The sequence below is a fragment of the Corella eumyota genome, chromosome 1 (assembly GCF_963082875.1).
Source record: "Corella eumyota chromosome 1, kaCorEumy4.1, whole genome shotgun sequence".
Lineage (NCBI taxonomy): Eukaryota > Metazoa > Chordata > Ascidiacea > Phlebobranchia > Corellidae > Corella > Corella eumyota.
Window position 1 is genome coordinate 2,526,112 of NC_137490.1, and position 22,447 is coordinate 2,548,558.

Here is a 22,447-nt window from a genome sequence, read left to right on the forward strand (position 1 = left end):
AAATGATATTTTTAGCAAAAATAGTCATAATATGATATATTATAAGATGATAGTTTTAAAAATAATATATTAATTTAATTTTTGTTTTTAAATAAAATGAATTTGTATGATATAATGTTTTATTATTAATTTTATAATATTATAATTTTAAGCATACCGGTTACCTTAATTTTTGTGCTTTAATCAAATTTTAAATCAAATTTCTAAAATCACACTTTAATTTCAAACTAAGAAAAAATACCGGATTTATTTGATTAAAAATGTTCGAATTTCCATGGGTTGCAGAACTACTTTAAATGGATCATCTATTTCATGCGGTTTTTCCTTTACAGGAAAAGGGTAAGGTCGTTCAAACTGCAAAACCTGGTTTGTATCTGTTAAATAAAGTTTGAAAAAATGTCTATTAAATTATATATTTGAAAAAAATAAAAAAACAAAACTTTTTCTGATAAACTTGTTCCAATTCTTAGCAAAATATAATTTTGTTGTTATAATATTTAAAATACAAATAACATAAATATTTAAATCTAGTAATATATCAATTTATAAAATTATAAAAAAAAATTCCATTTAAAAGCAAGTAAAAATCAATTAATTTTGCAAACTAATTCTGCAATTCTTAAATATCATTGTCATGATTCATGTATTAAACAAAAAGTAAATAAACCTCAACATTTACTTAAGTTTTAATAATTTATTATTTTAACCTTTAGCTATATGGTATACAAACATTTTAACAACCTTAAACTGAAATTATTCTAAAGTCATAAAAAATTATTTTAAATTCTTATGAAACTTATTTCCAAAAACGATAAAAAATTTTTAGCTTCAACATTTTTTTAAATATACTTCAAAGTTTTTTTTCAATTATTTTATTTTAAATTAAAACTCAACTTTACCAAAAACATCTAGTTAAATTTTTATGTAATATATTTGTTTAATTAAATATACCATTAAATGATTAAAATAAACAACTTGAAATTCCTTTTTTTAGTAAATTTTAGAAAATAAATAAAATAAATTACCTCTCTTCTGCCTCCCAGTGGCAGTCCAATCCATCCTCGTCACATCACTCTTCTTAACATTTCCACCTAACAACAATTCCTCAATGTAAGTGGGAGTAAAATTCTCAAACATCGTCTGTTGATTAAATTAAATTTTTATTAAAAAATGGCAAAAACCAAGTTTAAAAACTTAATTATTGCCTGATATTATTTCTTATATAACTTTTTTAATCATTTTTTAAAATATATAAATATTATTTTTATCCCACGGAAAAACTATTTTAAGAATTTTTAATTTTTAAAACAATAATAAAGGATAATCATATAAAACCATATAAGCAATTAAAACACACAAAAAATTATATAACATTACACTAAAACAATAATAAATCAAAAAAATGAATAACAAACACCTATTAACCAGTATTTTTTCAGTCATATAACCCTTTAAAACACAAAAAAGAATGTTGTATATGATAAAGGCATAGAATAACACAGATACCTTAATATTAACTGTCACATAGTCTGGGTGTTCATCTTTCTGAAACTTATGTTCGAGTCTAATTAGAATAAATCCATCATTTGTGGTTTGTAAAGTAAGGAGGTGGACTTGATCTTGCAGTGGAAAATTTAACATAGAACCCTAAATTGTAAAACCAAATAAAATCATAATTTTATATTTGAATAAATAATTAACTTAACTGTAGTCTAACCAAAAATAAACAGATGTAACTACAACATATCACGTAGTGATGCCAAATGCCTTTTACTATTTAGTTTTCCTGTTCTGATTAAATAAACCTAAAATTGCAGGTCAAGGCCATGATAGAGTTTTTTTAGGATTTATTTATCTTATAGGAAAAGGTCGTTTTCATGCACTATACACTAAGTAACATCATAACTCTTATCCAATCTCAAGTTGACTTTAGCAGTTTAAAATATCATCAATTATAATTGCCGAGTAAATAAATTGCTGACTAAGATTTGGCTTAGTTAAATGTTTTTTTTGTATATATCTTTAACCTCGATGTGGGTAGATCAAATGCGCGACCTAAACATAGAGTAACATTAGTTACTCCGACCTAGTCTTAAGTTGTTTGTGGCAGTTTGGGATATTATATAGATTATAATTGCCCGGTAATTATGCTGCTTCATACCGTATATAGCGCCTTACTTAAAGGCGCTACAGCATGAGAGCAGCGGGTATTGAACCCACAAGCCCATGGTGGTGTAGCAAGTATTCTTACCACGCTGCCAGCATACGGTGTTAAAGCACCTTACTTAAGAGTCTATAGCATGTAAGCAGTAGGAAACAAACTAAAATTGTCATGTAGTAAAGCCAAGTGCTTAAACCACTACACCAAACTGTAGACATAATTTCAAAAATAAAGTAAATAAAAATAATCGACTTACTAATTCAATATTAGTTGAAACCTCCTCACTAACATTCTTAAACATAAGCATAGGTGCCATGAAAATTTCTTCAGCTAAGTCTCGATGTTCTTGCGCTGATGACATCACGGTATCTAATAGCAACCAGTGTTTTCCTCTAACTATAAGTCCATCACCAAATTGTCCAGTTTCATTTAACGGTTCGCCAACTCCCTTGCCATCTTCACCCAATAACCTTCTATGAATCTAAAATCAATTTTTAAAAAAATTTAATTGAAATTATTAGAAAATAAAATTCAAAATGAATTAAATTATTTAAAAAATACACTAAAAAAAAAATTATTAAAAAAAATTTTAAATGAAATAAATTAAAATAAAATTTCAAATATTAAAATTATTTAAAAAAAATTAAAAAAATAACCAATATAGATTTTGTTAAAAAAAATTAAATAATAAACATACTAAAAAAAAATATTTAAAAAATAGCAAATATTATAGGTATAAAATTTAAAAAAATTACATTTTTAAAAAAAATATATTTTTATTTAAATAAACTGACCATTAATTCTAAAGAACCATTTTTTAGACTAGCTCCTCCTTGTGAGCGATCAGTGAGAACAGTAAGTTGGTTGGTTTGATCTTTCAAGTAAATACGAGAGTTAACAGGATAGTAATTTCCAGCCACTGGCTCTGATTGGTTTAAAGTCCAAGTGGGCCGATAATTATATCTGAAAATATTTTGAAGTTTTAAATATGTTATATTTTCTTATAAACATAATTTTTAATATGCTGATTTTGACATAATATTACTAACTAGTCTTTTGCACACCCTATGAACTGCCTGTTATATACAACTAATATATGCCAGTGATAATTTATCCACACACCACAGGCAACCCTTACACAGTCTCTCTTATATATTTGTAAAATATTGTCTATGCTCTTTTATATATATTGATTAAATATAGGTTTTAAAAGATACAAATATACATAAATGATTGGTTTTTAAATTAACATTATCAGATGCTAGCATTTAGAGTTAACTTGGTAGATATAAATAATTTCAACTTACTTTCTTTCTAATATTTCTCTTCCATTTGCATCAGTGTAAAAAAGTCCGTCACTCTTTATATCAGTGTCAAATCTAAATAAAAAATTACATTTAATAAGTTAGTGGTTACCATATCATGCTTACTATATAAAGTTCAGAGTTTGATTCCAACTGCATGTAGAGCACATAAAGTAAAGTGCTATTAACGATATAAACTCTTGCTAAACCAAAGTCTTATCAGCAGATAAATTATCAAGCAGTTATAATCAATATTATCTTAAGACTAACAAAGGCAGCTCAAGACTTAGTCAGAGTAACAAGTGTTATCTAATGTCAGGCCTAAAAGTCAGCCCTACTACGTAAAGAATAAAAAATATTTGCTTTATTATTAGGATATACTAATTTATATATCAAGAGATTAAACAATTTAATTAATTTTAACTTAAGACAAAAAAAAAGGTTTGATATTCACCTTGAAATAATTTCTTTTCCCAGTCCATCTTTGATGGGAATAGGACCAATTGTCCATTCTATTTCTACAAAAGCTTTCTGTGTATATAACCTAACTGTCTGCAACATATTTAACAAAGTATTCAGTTAATTTTTAAAAACGTTTATAAAACTGATTCACCAAAATATTCATTATTCTTTTATCTAATTATTTATGTAATTCATCTAAAAAGTTTTTATTTTAATGTGTTTTTAATTCTTAAATAATGATTCTTAGTAAGTTATCATAAGCAAATATTTGTAAAAGTTGTAACCATATTACAAAAACAAAAATTCTAACTGCAGGGCTACCTATTGACTAGATAAAATAACACTCTAAAATAAAATTATAATATTATAAATTTGGTTTAATAATTACCTGGTAAGCCCAATCACTAAACTTTTGATAAACTTCTTGTACTTCTGGGGTATCTCCCTAAACATTAAACAACAACATAAATTTTAAATCATAAAAATATGCACAAATATTTAACCAATATAACATTTATACATATTTTTTTAAAACTACAAAAAAAATGGTTTAACACAAATAATAAACAACGTTTTGACCTGCAACAAAGTAGTTTCAACTTTATTATTTGATGCAACAGAGAAGACGTGGGAAGAATTTGGACGAAATACGTAAGCTCCTAAAATTTATATTTTAATTCAAAATTTGATATAAATAATATAATAACATCATCAAAAAGTTAGGCCAATACAACATAAGGTTTTCAAATACAAAAGAACAAATATCTTAACCCTGTGAATAAAAAAGCAATAAAAATTACAAGTTTTTAACAAAATTTGTTTTAATTTCAAAATTCAGAAACTTAAATCTTGTAGGAATTTATTTTACCAGATTGTTGGTGACTTATATTATTTCCCATGCTTCCGTTATACCAAAATAAATTGTTGGATATCGGTATTTGAATATTCTTCATTACATTTGTAAGTGAAGTCATCAAGCCAGTGGTAGCATCAAAATTTACTTCATAAAACTAAAAAAATGTATTTTAATATTTATTTTCAATAAAATCTAACTTGAAAAAAGGAAATGAACTTTACTACTTAACTAAAATTTTTGAACTTAGTTTTGAAAAAACAACAACAGTTTTAGATTTTATTTGTTATTTAAAAAATTTTACAAATTTATAAGTTTTTTAATAAGCTATTATATAACAGTTAAATAAAAATTAATTATATATAATACCATGTTTTTAATTGTAATATTCTTGTCGACAGTGGAAAGATCTTCTTTTGGTTCTTTTGGCAAATTTGTTTTTTTATTTGACTTTTTCATGTAACGAATCTAAATTAAAGATTAATTCATGCATTTAAATAATTGCAACATATTTTAACACCTTTCTACTATAAGTAATAGACTAAAGTAGTAGTTTTATATAGTCATAGAAATTCAACTGAAGACAAAACAGTTTCTGCATGGATTTAGAAACCGCATCTAAAAATCATCCCTTACCTGATATTCATTATACCCCAATGCAGGTAAGGTTGTCCAGAACACAACCTCTCCAACAGCATTTCCTCTATTTCTTCTTACTGAGCTGGTGGACTCACTTACTTTGGTTACCTAAAAATTTGATTTTAAAATTTGCATATTAATCAATATAATGAACTTTGTCAATTTTTCTTTCAACATTAAATGTAATATTTATTGGATATATTTATTACCCTTATTAATACATGAAAAAACATAAATAAAACTATATACAAATGTAAAAAAAAATTTAAGTAATGTTTGTCTTCGTATTTTTGGTTTACATTTAATTTTTTGTGTCAAATATATGTAAGTGTTTTCGAGTTGTCAACATAAAAATTATCTATATTAAGCCAAGCCCAGAAAAATAATGTATGTCCAACTTAGAGGCCTTCAGGATAAAAAAAAAATGCCATTTGTGGGGCCCCAGTAAATTTCAATGAGCAAATATTGGTTGAGAATTGTCACAATATTATGGCATTTAAAGTTCGGACCTTAGAGTCGGCTATCAGCCAAATATGACAAAATATAATTTAAGTGAACGCACTTAAATTTAATTATTGATATATAAACATACATTAAAATTTATCTAACTTTACATTTAAACATTTAAAATATTCCTAATTAAAACACCTGTAATGGAATTGATAGATTCCAAGTTAGATCAATAACTTGAAGATCATTTGGATCAAGTGTGTCAACGGGAAATCGAATATAAGTTTCTACTGTTCGAGTTAGTGGGTTATAAGCAAGCACATGGAACTAAAAACATAACATTTATGTGAAATTAGTTTACTAAACGGACTGTTAAAAAGTGTGTTTTAATATAAAATAGCTCAAGTACATAATACCTTATTTTAAGCATTTTACATACCTATTTAGTTTAATAATTTAATTTACTTAAATAATTATATCATGACATAATTTAGGCAATAAATTTATTATAATACCAATTTAAAAAGAAAATTTAATATATTAAATAAAAACCTTATTTTAAACACAATAAACAGATAAATTTTTAAAAATTGAACAAGTATATATTTATAAAATAAGTTTTTTATTTTAAATGATTTTATTTAACTTACATAAGGTGAAGTGAATTGGGTGTAATTGCAAATTGAAACATTCAAATAATCACAGAAATAAATATCACTAGGTGTCCCTGTTATTGCTTCACTTATTAAAGCTTTGCAACTTTTACGACCTATAACAAAAAAATAAGGTATATAAAATAGATTAAATTATATTAAAAGTTAAATAAAAACATAGACCAAAAATTTATCAGAAAATTATATCACGCCTAATAAAGCATTTAAAAGAACAAAATATTTTCAATTATAACAAAATATTTTTAACAAAATTTTAACAAAATATTTTTTTTCAATTTTAACAAAATATTTTTTTTCAAAGATTTACCAAATTATTATCTTTTTATAATAGATCTAAGTGAACAATATGTATACCGAATTTATAGGCCTACAGAATAAAAAAAACTGCCGTTTGTGGTGCGGAAGTAAACTACTGCGGGTAAATATTGATTGTGCATTGCAACCAAAATATGACAATTTAAATCCTGACCTTAAGAGTCGGCTACCAACTAGATATTAAAAAAGAGCACAATTGCACATTTTAACTTGCTATTAGCTACAGTACTTAATACTCAAGCTATATACAATGTATTATGTGTAGAAAAATGTATGCTTTACCTTCATAAAGTCTCTTGGCATAATCGTTTGCAACATGTTGTTTACTTGTTCCTGATACTGCATCATGATGTTGAACAACTCCCATTGCTTCCCCTTTAAAATAAAATACAAATTTATTGGCATAAGATAAGTATTATATATATATATATATATTTTTTTTTAAATATATTTATCCTTGATGTCGTAAGGTCGACTTCACGACCTAAACATAGAGTAACATCAGTTACCCAGGCCCAGTCTTAAATTAGTTTTGACAGTTTGGGTCTAAGGCTATATAATTGCCTGATAATTATAAGCTGCTGACTAAGTATTGGCTATTATAGCTCCTTACTAAAGGAAGCTAACATAAAAGCATTGGAGATCGAACCCAGGACCTCTTGTAATGAACCCAAGTTCTGACTATCGCACCATGCTGCCGGTAAATATTTGTTATGATAGAATTAGGTTTTGTTGAAAACTTACTTAAAGTAATAACTGCTGATGAAGATTTTAAATTTTTTGAAGTTTGGAGTTGAGAGAATACTTCAATCTGATTGCAAACCTAAAAAATTATTTGGTGGTTACTAAAATTTAAGTTAATTTTATTATATATAAAAGTTAAAAAATATATGAAGTTTTAAAAAAATTAGCTTGAATTTTAAACACTTTATCTAATATATACTTTTCGAAATACAAGTGAGAACATTGAAAAACTAACTTTAACTAACTTTCAGAATAAATTAAATATAGAAAGACATTTTTTTGCAAGTAAATGTAAATTGAATCATAACAAAACTACGTAATAAAAATAATTAAACCTGTAAAAAGTTGTTGCTATTCCGAACGTAACCTTTCAATCCTGGTCTACTTGTAAAATAACCGGTCCAAAAACTATGAGGTACCTCAGCATACGGGAAGAAGTCGTCAGTTTTAACATTCCACTCTTGGTTTGCTTTGTTTAAAGCATACAAGTAACAAGATGGTGTTGAGTAAAAAACGGTAACGTTAGCTTCCTAAAAAAATAATCAAAAAATCAATTTTTAAAAATCATAAAAAAAAGTTTAAAAAAATTGACTTTATTTTATATAGTTATTCAAATAATAATTAGACTTATATATACCAAGTTTTTTAGTATTTTTTTTACTGTTTCATCAATATTATTTGTTATTATTTTATTTTCACTTTTTGAAATTAAGATTTAAACTTACAGCTAGGTTAACATAATTGATTAATTTGTCCAAATTTTTATACCACATTACAGCATTACTATACTGAAAATCCGAACCCATCGTCATCATTATGTGGTTGGTCTTAAAATGCTTAGCCTGAATTTGATCGTTAATAGAATTTAATTTAAAATTAAATTTTATCAATTTATTATAACGGATAAAAGAGTATCTTTATAAACAAAGAAAAGTTAACTTAAAGGTGCTTCAGCATGGGGGGGTTCCTGGGTTTGATCCCCACAGCCCACATGCCGTGACACCATTGAGTAAGGCACTATAAATGATATGAACTTCTGCTTAGAACACACTTAAACTGCAACCTAATTATCAGGCAATAATAATCTATAATATTTTAAACTGCCAAAGACAACTTAAGACTGGGTCCAGGTAACTAATGTTACTTTATGTTTAGGTTGTAAAGTCGACATTCTCAGATCAAGGATAAATAAATAAAAAGAAATAAAAATTTTAGCCAAGTACTTTTTAGTTGTAAAACCTCACTTGTATCTTAGCAGCATCAATAAAACTATGAACTCTTTCAGCAACATTATTATCTTCCAACTTTGGATCATCCATGATAGGTTGATCATCACAATACTCATCAAAACAAAAACCCGAAGGAGGTCCGTATCCATTTTCATTTACACCTGTTTAAATACAGCTTAATCTTAGCTTAATTTTGTTGGAATTAAAAGGTATTTTAAAGCAGACATAGCAAGTTGTGCCAATGCAATAATTTTTTGTGAGTTTAACATGTAATGAAGTCTTTAAATTCTTTTCCAAAACTAGGTATATATATATATATATATATAAAGTTCTTGAAATAATATTTTCATTTAAACTAAATATATTTATTACTACAAAATAATCATTAGCGGTTAGATTTTGGACACTTATGTTAAACAAAATAGGCAGCATAGTGCAGCGTCAGAACACTTGGTTTCACTACATGAGGTACTGGGTTTGATTCCCACTGCTTTCATGCTGTAGCGCCCTTTAAGTAAGGTGCTATAAATGGTATAAACAGCTGCAAAACTAACCCTGAATCAGCAGCTTAATTATCGAGCATTTAAAATAATATTTGAAACTGTCAAAGACAACTTGACACTGGGTCAAGGTAACTGATGTTACTTTATGATCGCAAAGTCGACCTTCCCACATCAAAAACAAATAAATAAAAAACAAACCAGTAAAAAGATCAGCTGTTGGATTTACTAAACTTTCACTCCCTCTCCATATTTCTTCCATGTTTCGAGTTTTTTCTCGATTTTCTTTATCCTCGAAATCCAATCTCCCGAAAAATAATCCATCAAAGCCCATCTATGTTTATTATTTCAATAAAAAAATCTTTAAAAGAATTAATATGCCTATGATAATGTTAAGAATAATACTAAGAAACTTTTAATTATCCAACATTTTATAAAATTAAATAGCCTGCCTAATTTTTCTTTTTAAATATAAATTTTATATTTTTTATATTTATATAATTTATTTAAAAATATATATAAAATACCTGAGCAAAAAGTGATGCCTGCTCCCTCGAGTGTCCAAATGGATCAATTTGCCATGCCACACGAGGGCGTGCACAGGCTCCAAATGTTTCATTTAAAAATCTAAGCAACAATAAATTATTGTAAAAAAAATTAATAATCAATAAATAAAAAAAATCCCTTTTTTTAAAAGAATTAATTCATTAAAAATAATATCGCTACAATTATAATTTAACCTTAAGCCCAGAGTCATTTGGTCGATTATTGCATTATAGTGGGTTGCGGCTTCATCGTTCATACACCAACCACCAAGGATAAACTCTAATCTACCTGTTTAAATAAATAAAAGTAACTACCCAAAATATTTCGAAAAAAGTGTCTACCAAAAAAAATATACATGTTACAAATGCTATTTTTAATACTAAACATTCAAATAAATTTAAATATAACCTTACGAAAATTAATTTATTTTTAAATATCGTTTCTAAAAACTAATAATTTATTTGTGTTTTAAATCCAGCCTTCTTACCCTCATTTACCAACATAACAACATTTTGTTTCACAATATCAGTTTGTTCGTCAAACCATCGCTTAAAAAAAGCAATTTCAACGTAAATAAATTTGCGTTTTGGGTCAACCATAAGTTGTTGATACACTGTGTCCAGGATATATTGAACTGAAGCTCTCTGGGTTTTCGTGTATGCTTCAATTTTAAATTACGAGCAGACATTTTTGTGACAATTAATTTTTTGATTTTTGATTTCAACAAAATGCAAATTTTTAAAAGTTGGCCAGAATTAAAACACAACAAACAACACAAAAAAATAAAATAAATAAAATGTTAGAATAAATATTAATAAAATAAATAACTGTATCAATTCCATATATAAAAGAAGGCATTTAGTACACATAATAACATCCATAAAATTATAAATTATCAATAAATTTAATATCAAACGAACAATTTTCACAATCCTTTTTCTAAAAATTAACGAAAACCATGATTATTTCAAGCAATACTAAATGCCTATTAAACATGGAATTGATACAACTTTAAATAATTATTTAACCTTGTTCGACAAGTATTTTAACATTTTCTTTCATCAAAAAACTTTGTTCGATCCACCAGCGCGAGAAAAAGGCAATTTCAACATAAATAAATCGTTTAGTCGGGTCACTTAATAACTGTTGCACAACAGTGTCCAGAATATATTGAACACTTGCTTTTTGTATAGTGTTGTTTGCTGATTTAGGAGCAATTACAAAATCAAATACAATTTATTACAGAAGACTGTATCACAAAACTACTTAAAAGCAAAATGTTTTAATAGGCTACCAAATAAAATAATATATATATTATTACATAACGAAAAGCGTGCTGTAGTGGTTAGAACACTTGGCTCTACTACATGAGTTCCCGAGTTTGATCCCCACTGCTCATATTCTTTAGCATACTTGACTTAGTCGCTCATAAACAGTTTAAACTCTTGCTAAGCCAACTCTTTATCAGCAGCTTAGTTATTGGGTAACTGTAATCTATAACATCCCAAACTGCCAAAGGCAATTTAAGACTGGGTTGGAGTTATAATGTTACTTTATGTTTAGGTCATGAAGTCGACCTTCTCACATCGAGAATAAATATATAAAAATAATTAAATGAAAAATACCAGTACATGGTTACAAAATGAGTTTAAAGTTTAGTATAACATTTTACTAAAATGAATTACTGATTGTACCTCCATAGTAATATTGATCCACAGTTTTAAGCCATCCTACATCATCGTGTGTATGTGGTACAAGGTGAACATTTAATGTTGTGGGATCAACAGTATGACAGCTCTAAAGAAATAAAAAAATCAATTTACAATTTTTTTTTTAAACAAATATAACATACTGTTTTTACTGTAAAGTGCTGGCAAGTAGCCTACATTTAAAGCAATTTTAGGTGCAGTTACATGAATATTTATAACATTATTTACAGTTAAATTTTTTTTATGAAAAAATGGCTTGGAAAATAAAACCCGAGTGTATTTATTCTAATGTTTCAAGTAGTATCTAGTTGCATTTTATGAATTATACTTAATAAACTATGTTTATACTTGATAACCACATGTAGAATCCGCAGCCCTTCCGTAATTTAGTTGACAACATAAGCCAACAAAAAACAAAAATAGCAACTTCATTTTGTTTAAATAAACATAAAATTTAACCCTGATTCAGAAACAATATTTAGTGTTATGGGTACGTCTGTACAGAGCATGGTATAACATAAACAACTTTAACATAAGAACATTTTAACCAAGCATATGCATTAAAAATAATAACATTAAAAAAGTGCATTACGTAAATAATATAAATAATATTGTTATATTTATACAAAAAGTCTGACGAAAGTTGAATTAACTTAATTAAATTATCAACCGCTGCTAACATAGCTTTGTAATCGCCCGAAAAGTGACCTTCAACCCCCCCAGATTTGCCCTTGACTGCTTAGTTTCCCCGAAGGCAATAAATTGAAGCACGTGATTTTGTTTTTGTTTTCCTAACAAACCAACTTTCGTTTTACATCGGTGATTTTATTTCCTGATTTGTCCTCAGTGTAAAAACAAAATTATTTTCCATAATTAAACAGTTTTATATATACAGTCTGTATAAAATTACTTAAACATATGTTATTTAATTTTTTTTATAAAAAAAGTTTAATATTTGTTGTTATTATCATACGTTAATGATGCGAAAAAGCATGTGTTTCCATTTTTTAGTGTTTCCATTTAGTTTTACTATATTAAACAGTAAAATAAACATGTGAAAGTGCAACATCATCCAATAAAAATTTTAAAATGTGTGTATACGATATTTATAATGAATTAATTGGTTGTTTGTATGATAGGTAACCTTCTGTGTTAACTTTCTGACTGTTTTGTCAACCATTTTTTTATCTATTTTAAGTTTTATTAGATTAAAAATCTGAACTGCTAAAATTTAATAAATTTAAAGAAAAATTAGGTTAAGAATTATGCTAGTCAGCTAATACTTATATATATATAACAATAATATTTGTGCATATTATTTTTTATTATTAAATAACATTTGTTCTATATAGCCTGATTTTTTTAAATATATTTTAAAATTTACATAAATATGGCAAACAGTTTGGGTCGTTTAAGTGGTAAAGTAGCAGTTGTAACTGGTGCTGCCAGCGGAATCGGACTTGCTACTTGTCAACGCTTTGCTAAAGAAGGAGCAAAGATTATGATGGTCGATAATAATAAAGAAAAACTAAAATCTGCACATAATGATCTTGCCAAAGAAAACGGGAACGAAAATATTTCTTTTTCAGTGGGCAATGTTGTTGATTTATCTTTTGGTGAAAAAACCATTTCAAATACAGTGGAACAATTTGGAAATGTTTCAACTTTAGTTAATGCAGCTGGAATTATAAGGCCAGCCTCCATAACAACCGTTCCTATGGAAACATTTCGTGAAGTAATACAAGTTAATGTGTTTGGCGTTTTCAATTTTACAAGCAACATGCTGAAATACTTGCTAAAGGAAAAAAACGAGGGCCTTAATAACGCAGCTAGTATTGTGAATGTTGCTAGTCTTGCTGGTAAAACTGGAATGCACAACAATGCTCACTACGCAGCTTCGAAAAGTGCCGTAATTGGATTTACAAAAACCACATGCTTAGAAGTTGGAAAATATGGAATTCGGTGTAATGCTGTGTTACCTGGCTTCACACAGACGCCGATGATTGATTTAATGAGTAAATCATTATGTGATGCAGTGATTAGGAATAACCCAATGAGAAGATTGGGAGAACCATTTGAAGTTGCAAATGCTTGTCTGTTTCTTGCATCTAGTGAGAGTTCTTATGTGAATGGAGCTGTATTAGAAGTGACTGGTGGACTTGCTGCATAATAATATATCATTGTCATTGACAAAGAATTACAAGCTAATTAATTATGACCGTATATGACAATGAATATTTTAATCTTTTAGTATGATATTTTTAAATTGTGCCTACTTTATTCTTTATGAAATTAATACTAATACGTTGTTTTTTAGTAATTAAATATAGCACCACATTTTTAGTGATGGTATTTATAGAACTATTTGCAGATATCAAAAAACTTATTTGTACTAATCACTTACTATTATATGTGCAATAATTTATAATTTTATATCCTTAGATTCTTATCAACGTTTAAATAAAAATATTAAAGTTAAAATTAAACAAGATGGCAGATGATGAAGAACAGCATACTGCTCCAACTCCAGCAGTAGAAGAACCTTTGGATTTAATTCGTTTAAGCTTAGATGAACGGGTGTATGTTAAAATGAGAAATGAACGAGAGTTGAAAGGTCGTTTACATGCATACGATCAACATTTAAACATGGTGTTAGGTGATGTAGAAGAGACTGTAACAGCAGTTGAGATTGATGAAGAAACATACGAGGAGATTTACAAGCAAACCAAGAGGAGTATCCCGATGTTGTTTGTGAGAGGAGATGGAGTGATTTTAGTATCACCCCCTTTAAGGGCTGGTGCATAAAAACATTTAAGGGGGGTTGGCATTGTTTTAAATGTGAACTTTTGGAAAAAGTTAAAGCATATTTGGTTCAAAATTCTTGCGAACTTTTTAAACAATTATTTAGTTATAGGTTATAATCATCAAAGTTGAATCAGCAGACCAAGTCATTTTTTATATGTTTTGTATGTCCTATTATTTCTCTTAACAATTAACAATTCTGAGTGAACTGTTTGTTCTAATTTTGTTCTAAAAAAACATATTACAAAAATAAAAATTTGACACTGTATTTTGTAACTAAAACAAAATTTATTTAAAAAAAATGAAAGAACAGAAAATAATATGAACAATTTGTAATAAATGGGCAAAAAAATAAAACTCATTATTAGTAAATAACTACAAAAAAAAACATGCAACAAACTAAAACTATACAAACTATGAAGTAGATTGCGAGCATTATTAAATCAAAAACTATTTAAAGGCAATGAAAAATTAATAAGCTATTACGGAAATACAATTAAAAATTCAGAATTATTTTTATTTATTTAAAAAAAAAATTTTAGTAGAAAATATAGTGGCATAAACCAACTGTATTATACATAGGTAAGTGGTTGGGTTTACTTTGTTTTTAATATTGTCATAAAGCTACTATATGGAATTCTTCTGGCATTGCAACTTTAATTACACAACTCTTCCGAAATTTTAAAAAGTCTAATGTTTGGATTTTTTTACAACCTCTCAGATCGATTTCCGATATTTTTTGAAGCTTGGAGAAATGATCAAACACAGTTTCGTCCAGTAGGTGGCAGTGTTGTGCAATAATTGAGGATAAAGAAGTCATGGTGTCAGTATTAATAAGGTGTTCGATACCGTCGCTGGTAATTCTACAAAAACTGAGATTAATATATTTTAAATGAGGAAGAGATCTTGCCAACAACTTGAGTCCTGAGTTTGAAACTTCGGTTCCAACTAAAGATATTTCTTGACAGAATCTCAATCTCGTGCTGGAAATTTTCTGGCCGGGTCTTGCATCTTTTGGGGTTGACAAAAGTTGTTTTATATGAGAATCATCCAACCCAGTAACCCAAGATAGATCGAGTATGTTTAAAGGAGGACAGGAGGCAGTTGATAAAGCAGCAACCGCTGCCCATGAACATTTTTCAAGTCTTAACTCTCGTAGTGATGGTATTCTTTCAATGAGCCAAGACATTTGTTTGTAACTAATATTTGTGTCGGATAAGTTCAGAGAAGTTGGAGATCTTCTTGCTATACATTGTAATGTCTCTGGAGTTAGTTTTTTCCCAACTAAATTTATTTGTTTCCAAAGTTTAGGTGCACCTGACCACTTTAAAAAGTTCTTGCAAACTTTCATACAAGAACACAAATCCACTGGGTCGAGGTATTTTAATATTTTTAACCATAATAATCGATCCAAACCGTTTTCTTTATTATCACCATCTCCATTACTAAAATGAGCAGGAGGAATTGTGTATTTAGATAAACTCTCCGCTGACAATTTTGGCAAAACAACAGCGGGGATTGGTTTAACATAAGGAGGTTCTTCTTCTTCCAACTCTTCTATTTTGATCGTTTTAACTGGAGTTGTAGCTTCAATTGAACTAAGTCTTCGCTTGCCACGTTTATTAGTAGAGGGTGAAGCTGCAACAACTGGTGACACAGGTCTTGGAATAGGAGGAGCAACTGGAGTTGGTGTCCTATCCTCTTTAGATGTAGAAGGAAGAAGAGGATTTAGACATCTCCTTAACATACAAGTTTGTTTCATCGTTCCTGGACCTCCATGTTTTTTCATGTCCCTACAGAACACGCATTCCATGCAATCGCTCCTTAAACAAGCCGTACATTGCTTACAGCGGACCCTTCTCACCCTAGAAGTGTTCTTTTTAGGCCCAGCAGGTGATGGGGTTCCTATGGATTTTATTCTTTTGATTGGCTTTGGTATCGGTACTCCAGACCTTATTAAATTTGGCCAAAATGCTTTTGGTTTTCCAGAAACAGCTAACTCTTGGTCGTCACCAGAATGATTAAATAGTAGAGATTTACCAGCCGCAATTAATTCTGTTGGGTTAATAATTCCTTCTGGGATGTCTTCTGAATCATTTGAACCATATTCTAACTTTTCAATTAATCTCATTAGACCTTTGTATTCGAAAGGTGTTAAATGAATGTGGTCTTCCTTTTTTTCCTCTTCACCATTTTCAACCTTTTCGGGTTCGGGTTTGATTAAATTTTTCTCTTTAAAATCATCTCTTAAAAATGATTTCTTAGTGAGGCAGTGAACATATCTTTCTAAAGCAAACCACATAACCTCAGAGAAGAATGGAAATCGAAACTGGTGAGGGACTTTTAATCTTTCTTCGACTTGTGATATGCGTAACTGCATTGGAATATTAAAAGAGTTCAAAAAGTTGCCCCCAAACACAATAGAGTCATAAGGGGTATAAACTGCATGTATCCAACCACTTGGTATCATAAAAGAATTACCAGTTTTAAGCTCAATTTTTTGACACTGTGACACCATGTCACCAAAGAAAACATCTCCTTGATTGCCAGATCTAGTCCAGCGCTCATATAAGCTTAAATTTTCATCAGTTGGTGGGATTAACCAGAAGATTTTGCCTCCTTTAAGGATATGGTACCAGACCGATGTCCCACCGAAATCCACATGAAAATCTGTGTAGCAACCAGCCACAGACATAAGACAATATTTTTGTACTTTTGGATACTTCATATGGTGCATTTTGTTAGTCTGTTCAACTTGAGTCTGTTTAAGATGCTGTGGCCAAACGAGGTCAATCCAGTCCATATTATCCACCACTTTAGGGCGCTGTACCATTCCTTCGAGCCTTGATTGTGAAATTTCAAGTGATATAACATTGTAGATTTTTTTGCGGTCTGTACCCATAAAATATTGTTCAAAATCTCGCATTGACATTTCTAAAGCACGTTGTGTTTTACATTCCATAACGTCAACCATTCTTCTACTGCCAACTAGTTGACGAATATCAGTTACACTAAAGTTAGGACTATCTGGAACGGTCATACCTGAAACATAAAAAAGTATAAAGTTTAACCAAATCCGAATTGCTGCAAATCATATTTTATAGACATACCTACCAACCAAAAAAAATTGAAATTTTGAAAACCATTTTAAGCTAAAGGTTTTAACATTTTAAATTTTTATTACTACTGGCAATAATATATGTATTGCTGATTAAGTGTTGGCTCAGCAGGAGTTCATACCGTTTATAGCAACTTACTCAAGGGCGCTACAGCATGAGAGCAGTGGGGATTAAACCCACGACCTCATGTGTGGTGTAGCAAGTGTTCTTACCACTACACCATGCTGCCGGTTCATATGCTTATTAGATGTTAAAAAAAGGTATATAAATATATATAATCAAATTTTTAAATTACAGAAATTTGTTTATTAAAATAACGTATACAACATTCACCCAGCCCATCTTTGCATTTAATCCTGATTGGTTCGCACATTCCAACTCTCTGAATTCTTTCAAAAGTAAGTTCATGACCTTCCATATCAATCAAAAAATCAGCCTCATATTTTTCACTCTCCACTTTTTCCATGACGTCATAAGTTCGTTTGCCGTCGATTTCATCCAAAACTGCGTCATCATTATCATAAACGGGGACACTTTTATGACGTAAGAAACGCTCTGTCATCGCATTTGCTTTTGGTGTTTTGTTAAATTTTCAATGGTTTTGATCTACATTTAACGATTCTAAATGTGAAGAACAAACATATAATAAATGAAAATTATTTTAGAGCATTCGAATTTCACAAACAAGTCCACTAAGATAATAAGAGAGTAAGAACGCGACAAACTGACAATTTTGCTTAGAAAATGTGCAAAAAAAAAATTTTGTTTAGAAAATGTGCTAACTGTCTAATGTACTAAACTATCAGGCGCAATACAATAACTATGTTACAACTCTAAGTTGTTGATAACATACTTTACAAGCTTTTGATACATTTATTTACATAAAAGTGAATACGTGCAGCTTCGCATTTTACCGTTTCTTTATTTCTTTTCCTTAGCGCCAAAATGCTAACACGGTTCTTTAATTGGATACGGTACCTCACCGCGGTTCCTTGTTTTTTTAATTTATTTTTAAATTGGCAATCAATAAAATAAAAAAACATTTATATAAAGTATTATTCATATTGCAAAATATTGCTAAGCACATAGTTTGAAGTCATTAAATTGTACGTTATAAAATTAAGGAATAAATAGCAAAACAAGGAATAAAAAAAGGAGGTATCGTAATATAAATATAATTTACAAGCAACTGAATTCAAAGTGGACAACCACCGTTATTGTTGACCATATACTGTGTCAGCATGTTAAAGTATTCTTGATTCTTAGTTAATTTATTTGGGTCAAGTTTGTTTTTAAGTATTTTTACTTGCGAGTCAACGTCCATATTTTTTAACGATAAATTATATAGTTTGTTATGCATAGAGTTTATAAAGTCTTCGCTCAGAAAAATTTCTCGTTTTTTAGGCTTTTTTATAATGTTTTTAGGTTTCATGTTTTTTGCTTGTAACAATTTTAATATTTCTATTTCTTTTGCCATTCTTTCTCTTCCAAATTTGTCGACTTTTTTCCAGAGCGTTTTATTAAAATGCTTATAAAGAGCAATGTCCTGCAAGCATTACAATATTAATGTTGTTACAATGTTTATCTGTAATATGTGACAATAATTTACTTACTTTAATATTATACAAATTTACAACAAAATCTACGCCAATCTTACCAACTTAAACATTTGTTCAAAAGCTGTTAAATCTTCTCCACTTTTTGGTCTCTCAACATACTCGTAATTTCCATGTCTACTATGTGGAATTAAAGCAACTTCTTCCAAGGAAATACATAACAATTCCTTAAAACAATTGATACATAAAGACATTTTATTTAAATGGTAAAAAAACTTATAATTGACAGTGATATATTTGTTACTTCAAGTTTTCTGTTATCAATTGTAAAAAAAGATTACCTTAAGTAATATTAATGATTCTACCAAAGATTCCTTAATAATCATTAAATCTATCTCTACATTTAACTTGTTGACAGCTGATGAGATCAAATCATCATTGTCTAACATTGGATCCAATCCTAGATCAAATCCTTGATAATTTTTACTTCTTTATTAAAACAAAACAAATATAATTTTAAAAACACTTTTAGTTAAGTGCCAGCACAAATAAAAACTAAATTTATTCTGTGAATATGTTTTTATAAAAATTTTAAAGTTACCTGAAAAACCATGGAACTGTTTCATTTAGGCTGTCCTTCGCTATTCTAAAATACTCTAGAAAATTTACGGTTTTTCCTTTAGTGATGTGAAAGAACGGGTAAGGTCGACAATTCACTTTCATTTCTGACATTGGAGGAAATTGTTTTGGTTTATTGTAATAGTAAAATGATGATTGAAATTGGTCCCACGGTTCTCGCATCACAGAAATATATCTAAAAATAAAAAAAATTATAATTAAATATACCTAGGGTTTGTAGAACTTACTTTTTAATATATCTTTATCCTCGATGTGAAAAAGTCAGCTTCACGACCTAAACATAAGGTAACATCAATTACCCCGACCTAGTCTTAAATTGCCTTTGACAATATGGGATATTATAGATTATAATTGAATGATAATTAAATAATGCTGATAAAGTGCTGGCTCAGCATGAATTTATACCGTTTAAAGCGCCTTGGTCTAGGGCACTACAGCATAAAAGCAATGGGGATCAAACCCACAACCTGATGTAAAATTTAATAACAACATCAAATAAAAATTACTAATATGTTTGATTAAATATTAGACTTACTTTGTTTTTGGTTTTACGAATTTTTCGATTATTTTTCGATTAAATCTGAAGTGACCATACAATGCTGACAATTTGTTGTTGGTTTGGTAAAGTGAAGAAATAAATTTAGGTTCAATTATACCAGGGTAACCTCCAATATAAGGTCGAGGAAACTCAACTGTCTAAATTTTAAAAAGGGTGAAGTTAACTAAAAAGAATTGTATGGCAATGAAGCGATCTTTTGTATTTAAAAAATAATTTAAATTTACTCTAAAATATATTTTTTTATCAAGTTATGTTTACCTGTGTAAGATTATATTTTTCTACGTAAGATTTTATCACTTTGTTTATTGAAGTACTCGCTGTTTTATGAGTTTTAATAAAAACAATACTTAATCCTGGGAGACAATTTTTTAACCGCGTGTTGGCGCTCGTGCGTCGTGGTTTTGATCTTGTCTCTTGATATTCAATTACAAGGGAAAATAATATAATCACCAATAATATTAAAATTATGTAAAGTTTACTTTTCATTTTACCTTGAATAACATATTTTTAAACTTTTTTCTGCAAAAAATACACCCAATTTAAACTAGTAAAATAAATAAACTTTTATATATTTCGTTTTTGTTTTTTTCTAAAAGAGCCTGCGTAAAAATTAACCATTTTAAGTAGTTTTATATAACATTTAATGTTGGTTGTTTATAGTAATGCTAGTAGGCCTAATGCTACCTTTCTTATACTCACAAATTTCTTCTACACTTAAACTTTATATGTTAAAATTGGCGTTATATATACGTGTACTGTATATTAAATAACAGGGAATACTTTCATATTATATACCAGATTGTTGCCGCGGGCAAAATTTCGATACTTAAATTAGTATAAATAAAACAGAAAAGTGAATGGCAATCTCTAACCGCTAAAAGTTGTAATTACCAAACAGCAAAAGTGTGCCATTTAATAAACATTTTTATCACTTAAAATGTCTTTATTTTATAAAAGTTAACGTGAATATTTTGTATATAATAGTAAAATTGTTTCTTTGTGCCAATCTTTAAATTTACAAACATAATACATTTTATAATATAAATTTAAATATTAAAAATAAATACTTGAACTACATACCTTAATATTTTAATTTGTTAAAAATGAATGACTATTTTTTAGAATACAAACAAAACTTAATGCACTTTTGATATAAATTTAATAAATGAAGTATCGGATTTTGCCAAAATAGGTTACTACCTTCGTTTTGTAGAAATGTGTGCACATGTACAAAAAAAAATTATAAACAAACTAAATTTAAGTAAATAACGAATAAAAATGCAGTTATATATCATAACAAGTAGAGATATAACGTATTATACAGAGCTTTTTATTTGTATTAAGTAGTAAGCTAAGGCATACTTATGTACGAACAGACTGGGGTATATTTGTTGCTGTTATTGTTATAAAACAGGAACTTAATATTTTTTTTGTGTTTTGAGTAGCGTTTAACTTTTTTAGGTTAATTATGGTTCGTGGACTTCCGCATGGAAACGTTTTCAGATCTTTTGGTGGTCCAGAAAAACGTTTACGCGTCCTACGCACGCTAGTGCAAGCTCTGATTAAACATGAACGAATTGAAACCACATTTCCAAAAGCAGCAGAAGCCCAAAAATACATGGACAGAGTAATTGACATTGCAAAAATGGGAAAAACGAATAAATATCGGCATGATATGCTTGACTTTTGGGCAGAGACAGATGAGAATAAAGCAAAACTTTTTGATGTTCTTTTGCCTCGATATGAAGAGCATAAAAATCGTTACACAAGAGTTGCTATTCTTCCCCAGGTAGCTGAACCTGGTCTACACACAAGTGGAAAAAGGTATGCTGTTCTAGAACTAAAGGGCAACCCTTTGCCTCCTCTACCTGTTAGGAAGAAAAATCCACACAGTTTGCAAAATGTTTTAATTGATGCGGCTAAAGATGAATGGTTAAAAAATTATGATCACATTAGAGAAAAAATAGATGAAAATAAATTAAATGATACCAAAGATAATAAAGATGAACCTTTAAAAGAAAATAATGCAATAATATCTTAAAGTTTTATTTTCATAAAAGTCTCGTTTAAAATAGTGTGTTAATAATTTCTTAAAGCTTAAAAATTTTGAAACCCAGTTAAATTTTTTATCATTTGCAAAATATAATGATGTCTTTACAAATAATGTTTGTTTTTAGAATTGTATA

At 28.4% G+C, this 22,447-nt stretch overlaps 6 protein-coding genes across 6 annotated transcripts; 3 read left to right on the plus strand and 3 right to left on the minus strand.

Annotated features, from left to right (window-relative positions):
- Window positions 1-112: 112 nt before the first annotated feature.
- Window positions 113-12,169, minus strand: LOC145763547 (lysosomal alpha-mannosidase-like). The gene is made up of 25 exons (XM_082575016.1): window positions 11,935-12,169; window positions 11,572-11,674; window positions 10,906-11,079; window positions 10,072-10,165; window positions 9,859-9,958; window positions 9,533-9,665; window positions 8,847-8,992; window positions 8,328-8,444; window positions 7,938-8,132; window positions 7,603-7,681; window positions 7,141-7,233; window positions 6,520-6,638; window positions 6,068-6,196; window positions 5,417-5,527; window positions 5,150-5,248; window positions 4,796-4,937; window positions 4,507-4,586; window positions 4,316-4,372; window positions 3,920-4,017; window positions 3,469-3,540; window positions 2,956-3,124; window positions 2,418-2,642; window positions 1,507-1,647; window positions 1,026-1,140; window positions 113-374 (listed from the first exon to the last, which is right to left on the minus strand). The coding sequence occupies exons 1-25, from the start codon at window positions 12,016-12,018 to the stop codon at window positions 247-249; spliced, it is 3,003 nt and encodes a 1,000-aa protein (XP_082431142.1). The 5' UTR covers window positions 12,019-12,169; the 3' UTR covers window positions 113-246.
- Window positions 12,170-12,851: 682 nt separating this feature from the next.
- LOC145763549 (3-oxoacyl-[acyl-carrier-protein] reductase FabG-like) lies at window positions 12,852-13,756 on the plus strand. The gene has a single exon (XM_082575018.1). It carries the CDS (start codon window positions 12,977-12,979, stop codon window positions 13,754-13,756), a length of 780 nt encoding a protein of 259 aa, XP_082431144.1. The 5' UTR covers window positions 12,852-12,976.
- Window positions 13,757-13,968: 212 nt separating this feature from the next.
- LOC145763550 (U6 snRNA-associated Sm-like protein LSm3) lies at window positions 13,969-14,656 on the plus strand. The gene has a single exon (XM_082575019.1). The coding sequence runs from the start codon at window positions 14,077-14,079 to the stop codon at window positions 14,389-14,391; it is 315 nt and encodes a 104-aa protein (XP_082431145.1). The 5' UTR covers window positions 13,969-14,076; the 3' UTR covers window positions 14,392-14,656.
- A 79-nt stretch (window positions 14,657-14,735) lies between these two features.
- On the minus strand, window positions 14,736-18,119 carry LOC145763548 (lysine-specific demethylase 2A-like). Its single transcript, XM_082575017.1, has 2 exons — window positions 17,841-18,119; window positions 14,736-17,430 (listed from the first exon to the last, which is right to left on the minus strand). The coding sequence occupies exons 1-2, from the start codon at window positions 18,067-18,069 to the stop codon at window positions 15,005-15,007; spliced, it is 2,655 nt and encodes an 884-aa protein (XP_082431143.1). The 5' UTR covers window positions 18,070-18,119; the 3' UTR covers window positions 14,736-15,004.
- Window positions 18,120-18,611: 492 nt separating this feature from the next.
- LOC145764012 (galactosylceramide sulfotransferase-like) lies at window positions 18,612-20,747 on the minus strand. Its single transcript, XM_082575573.1, has 6 exons — window positions 20,520-20,747; window positions 20,238-20,398; window positions 19,665-19,877; window positions 19,405-19,552; window positions 19,165-19,290; window positions 18,612-19,053 (listed from the first exon to the last, which is right to left on the minus strand). Exons 1-6 carry the CDS (start codon window positions 20,745-20,747, stop codon window positions 18,703-18,705), a joined length of 1,227 nt encoding a protein of 408 aa, XP_082431699.1. The 3' UTR covers window positions 18,612-18,702.
- An 854-nt stretch (window positions 20,748-21,601) lies between these two features.
- LOC145748576 (large ribosomal subunit protein bL17m-like) lies at window positions 21,602-22,440 on the plus strand. Its single transcript, XM_082564970.1, has one exon. It carries the CDS (start codon window positions 21,730-21,732, stop codon window positions 22,300-22,302), a length of 573 nt encoding a protein of 190 aa, XP_082421096.1. The 5' UTR covers window positions 21,602-21,729; the 3' UTR covers window positions 22,303-22,440.
- The last annotated feature ends 7 nt before the right edge of the window (window positions 22,441-22,447 follow it).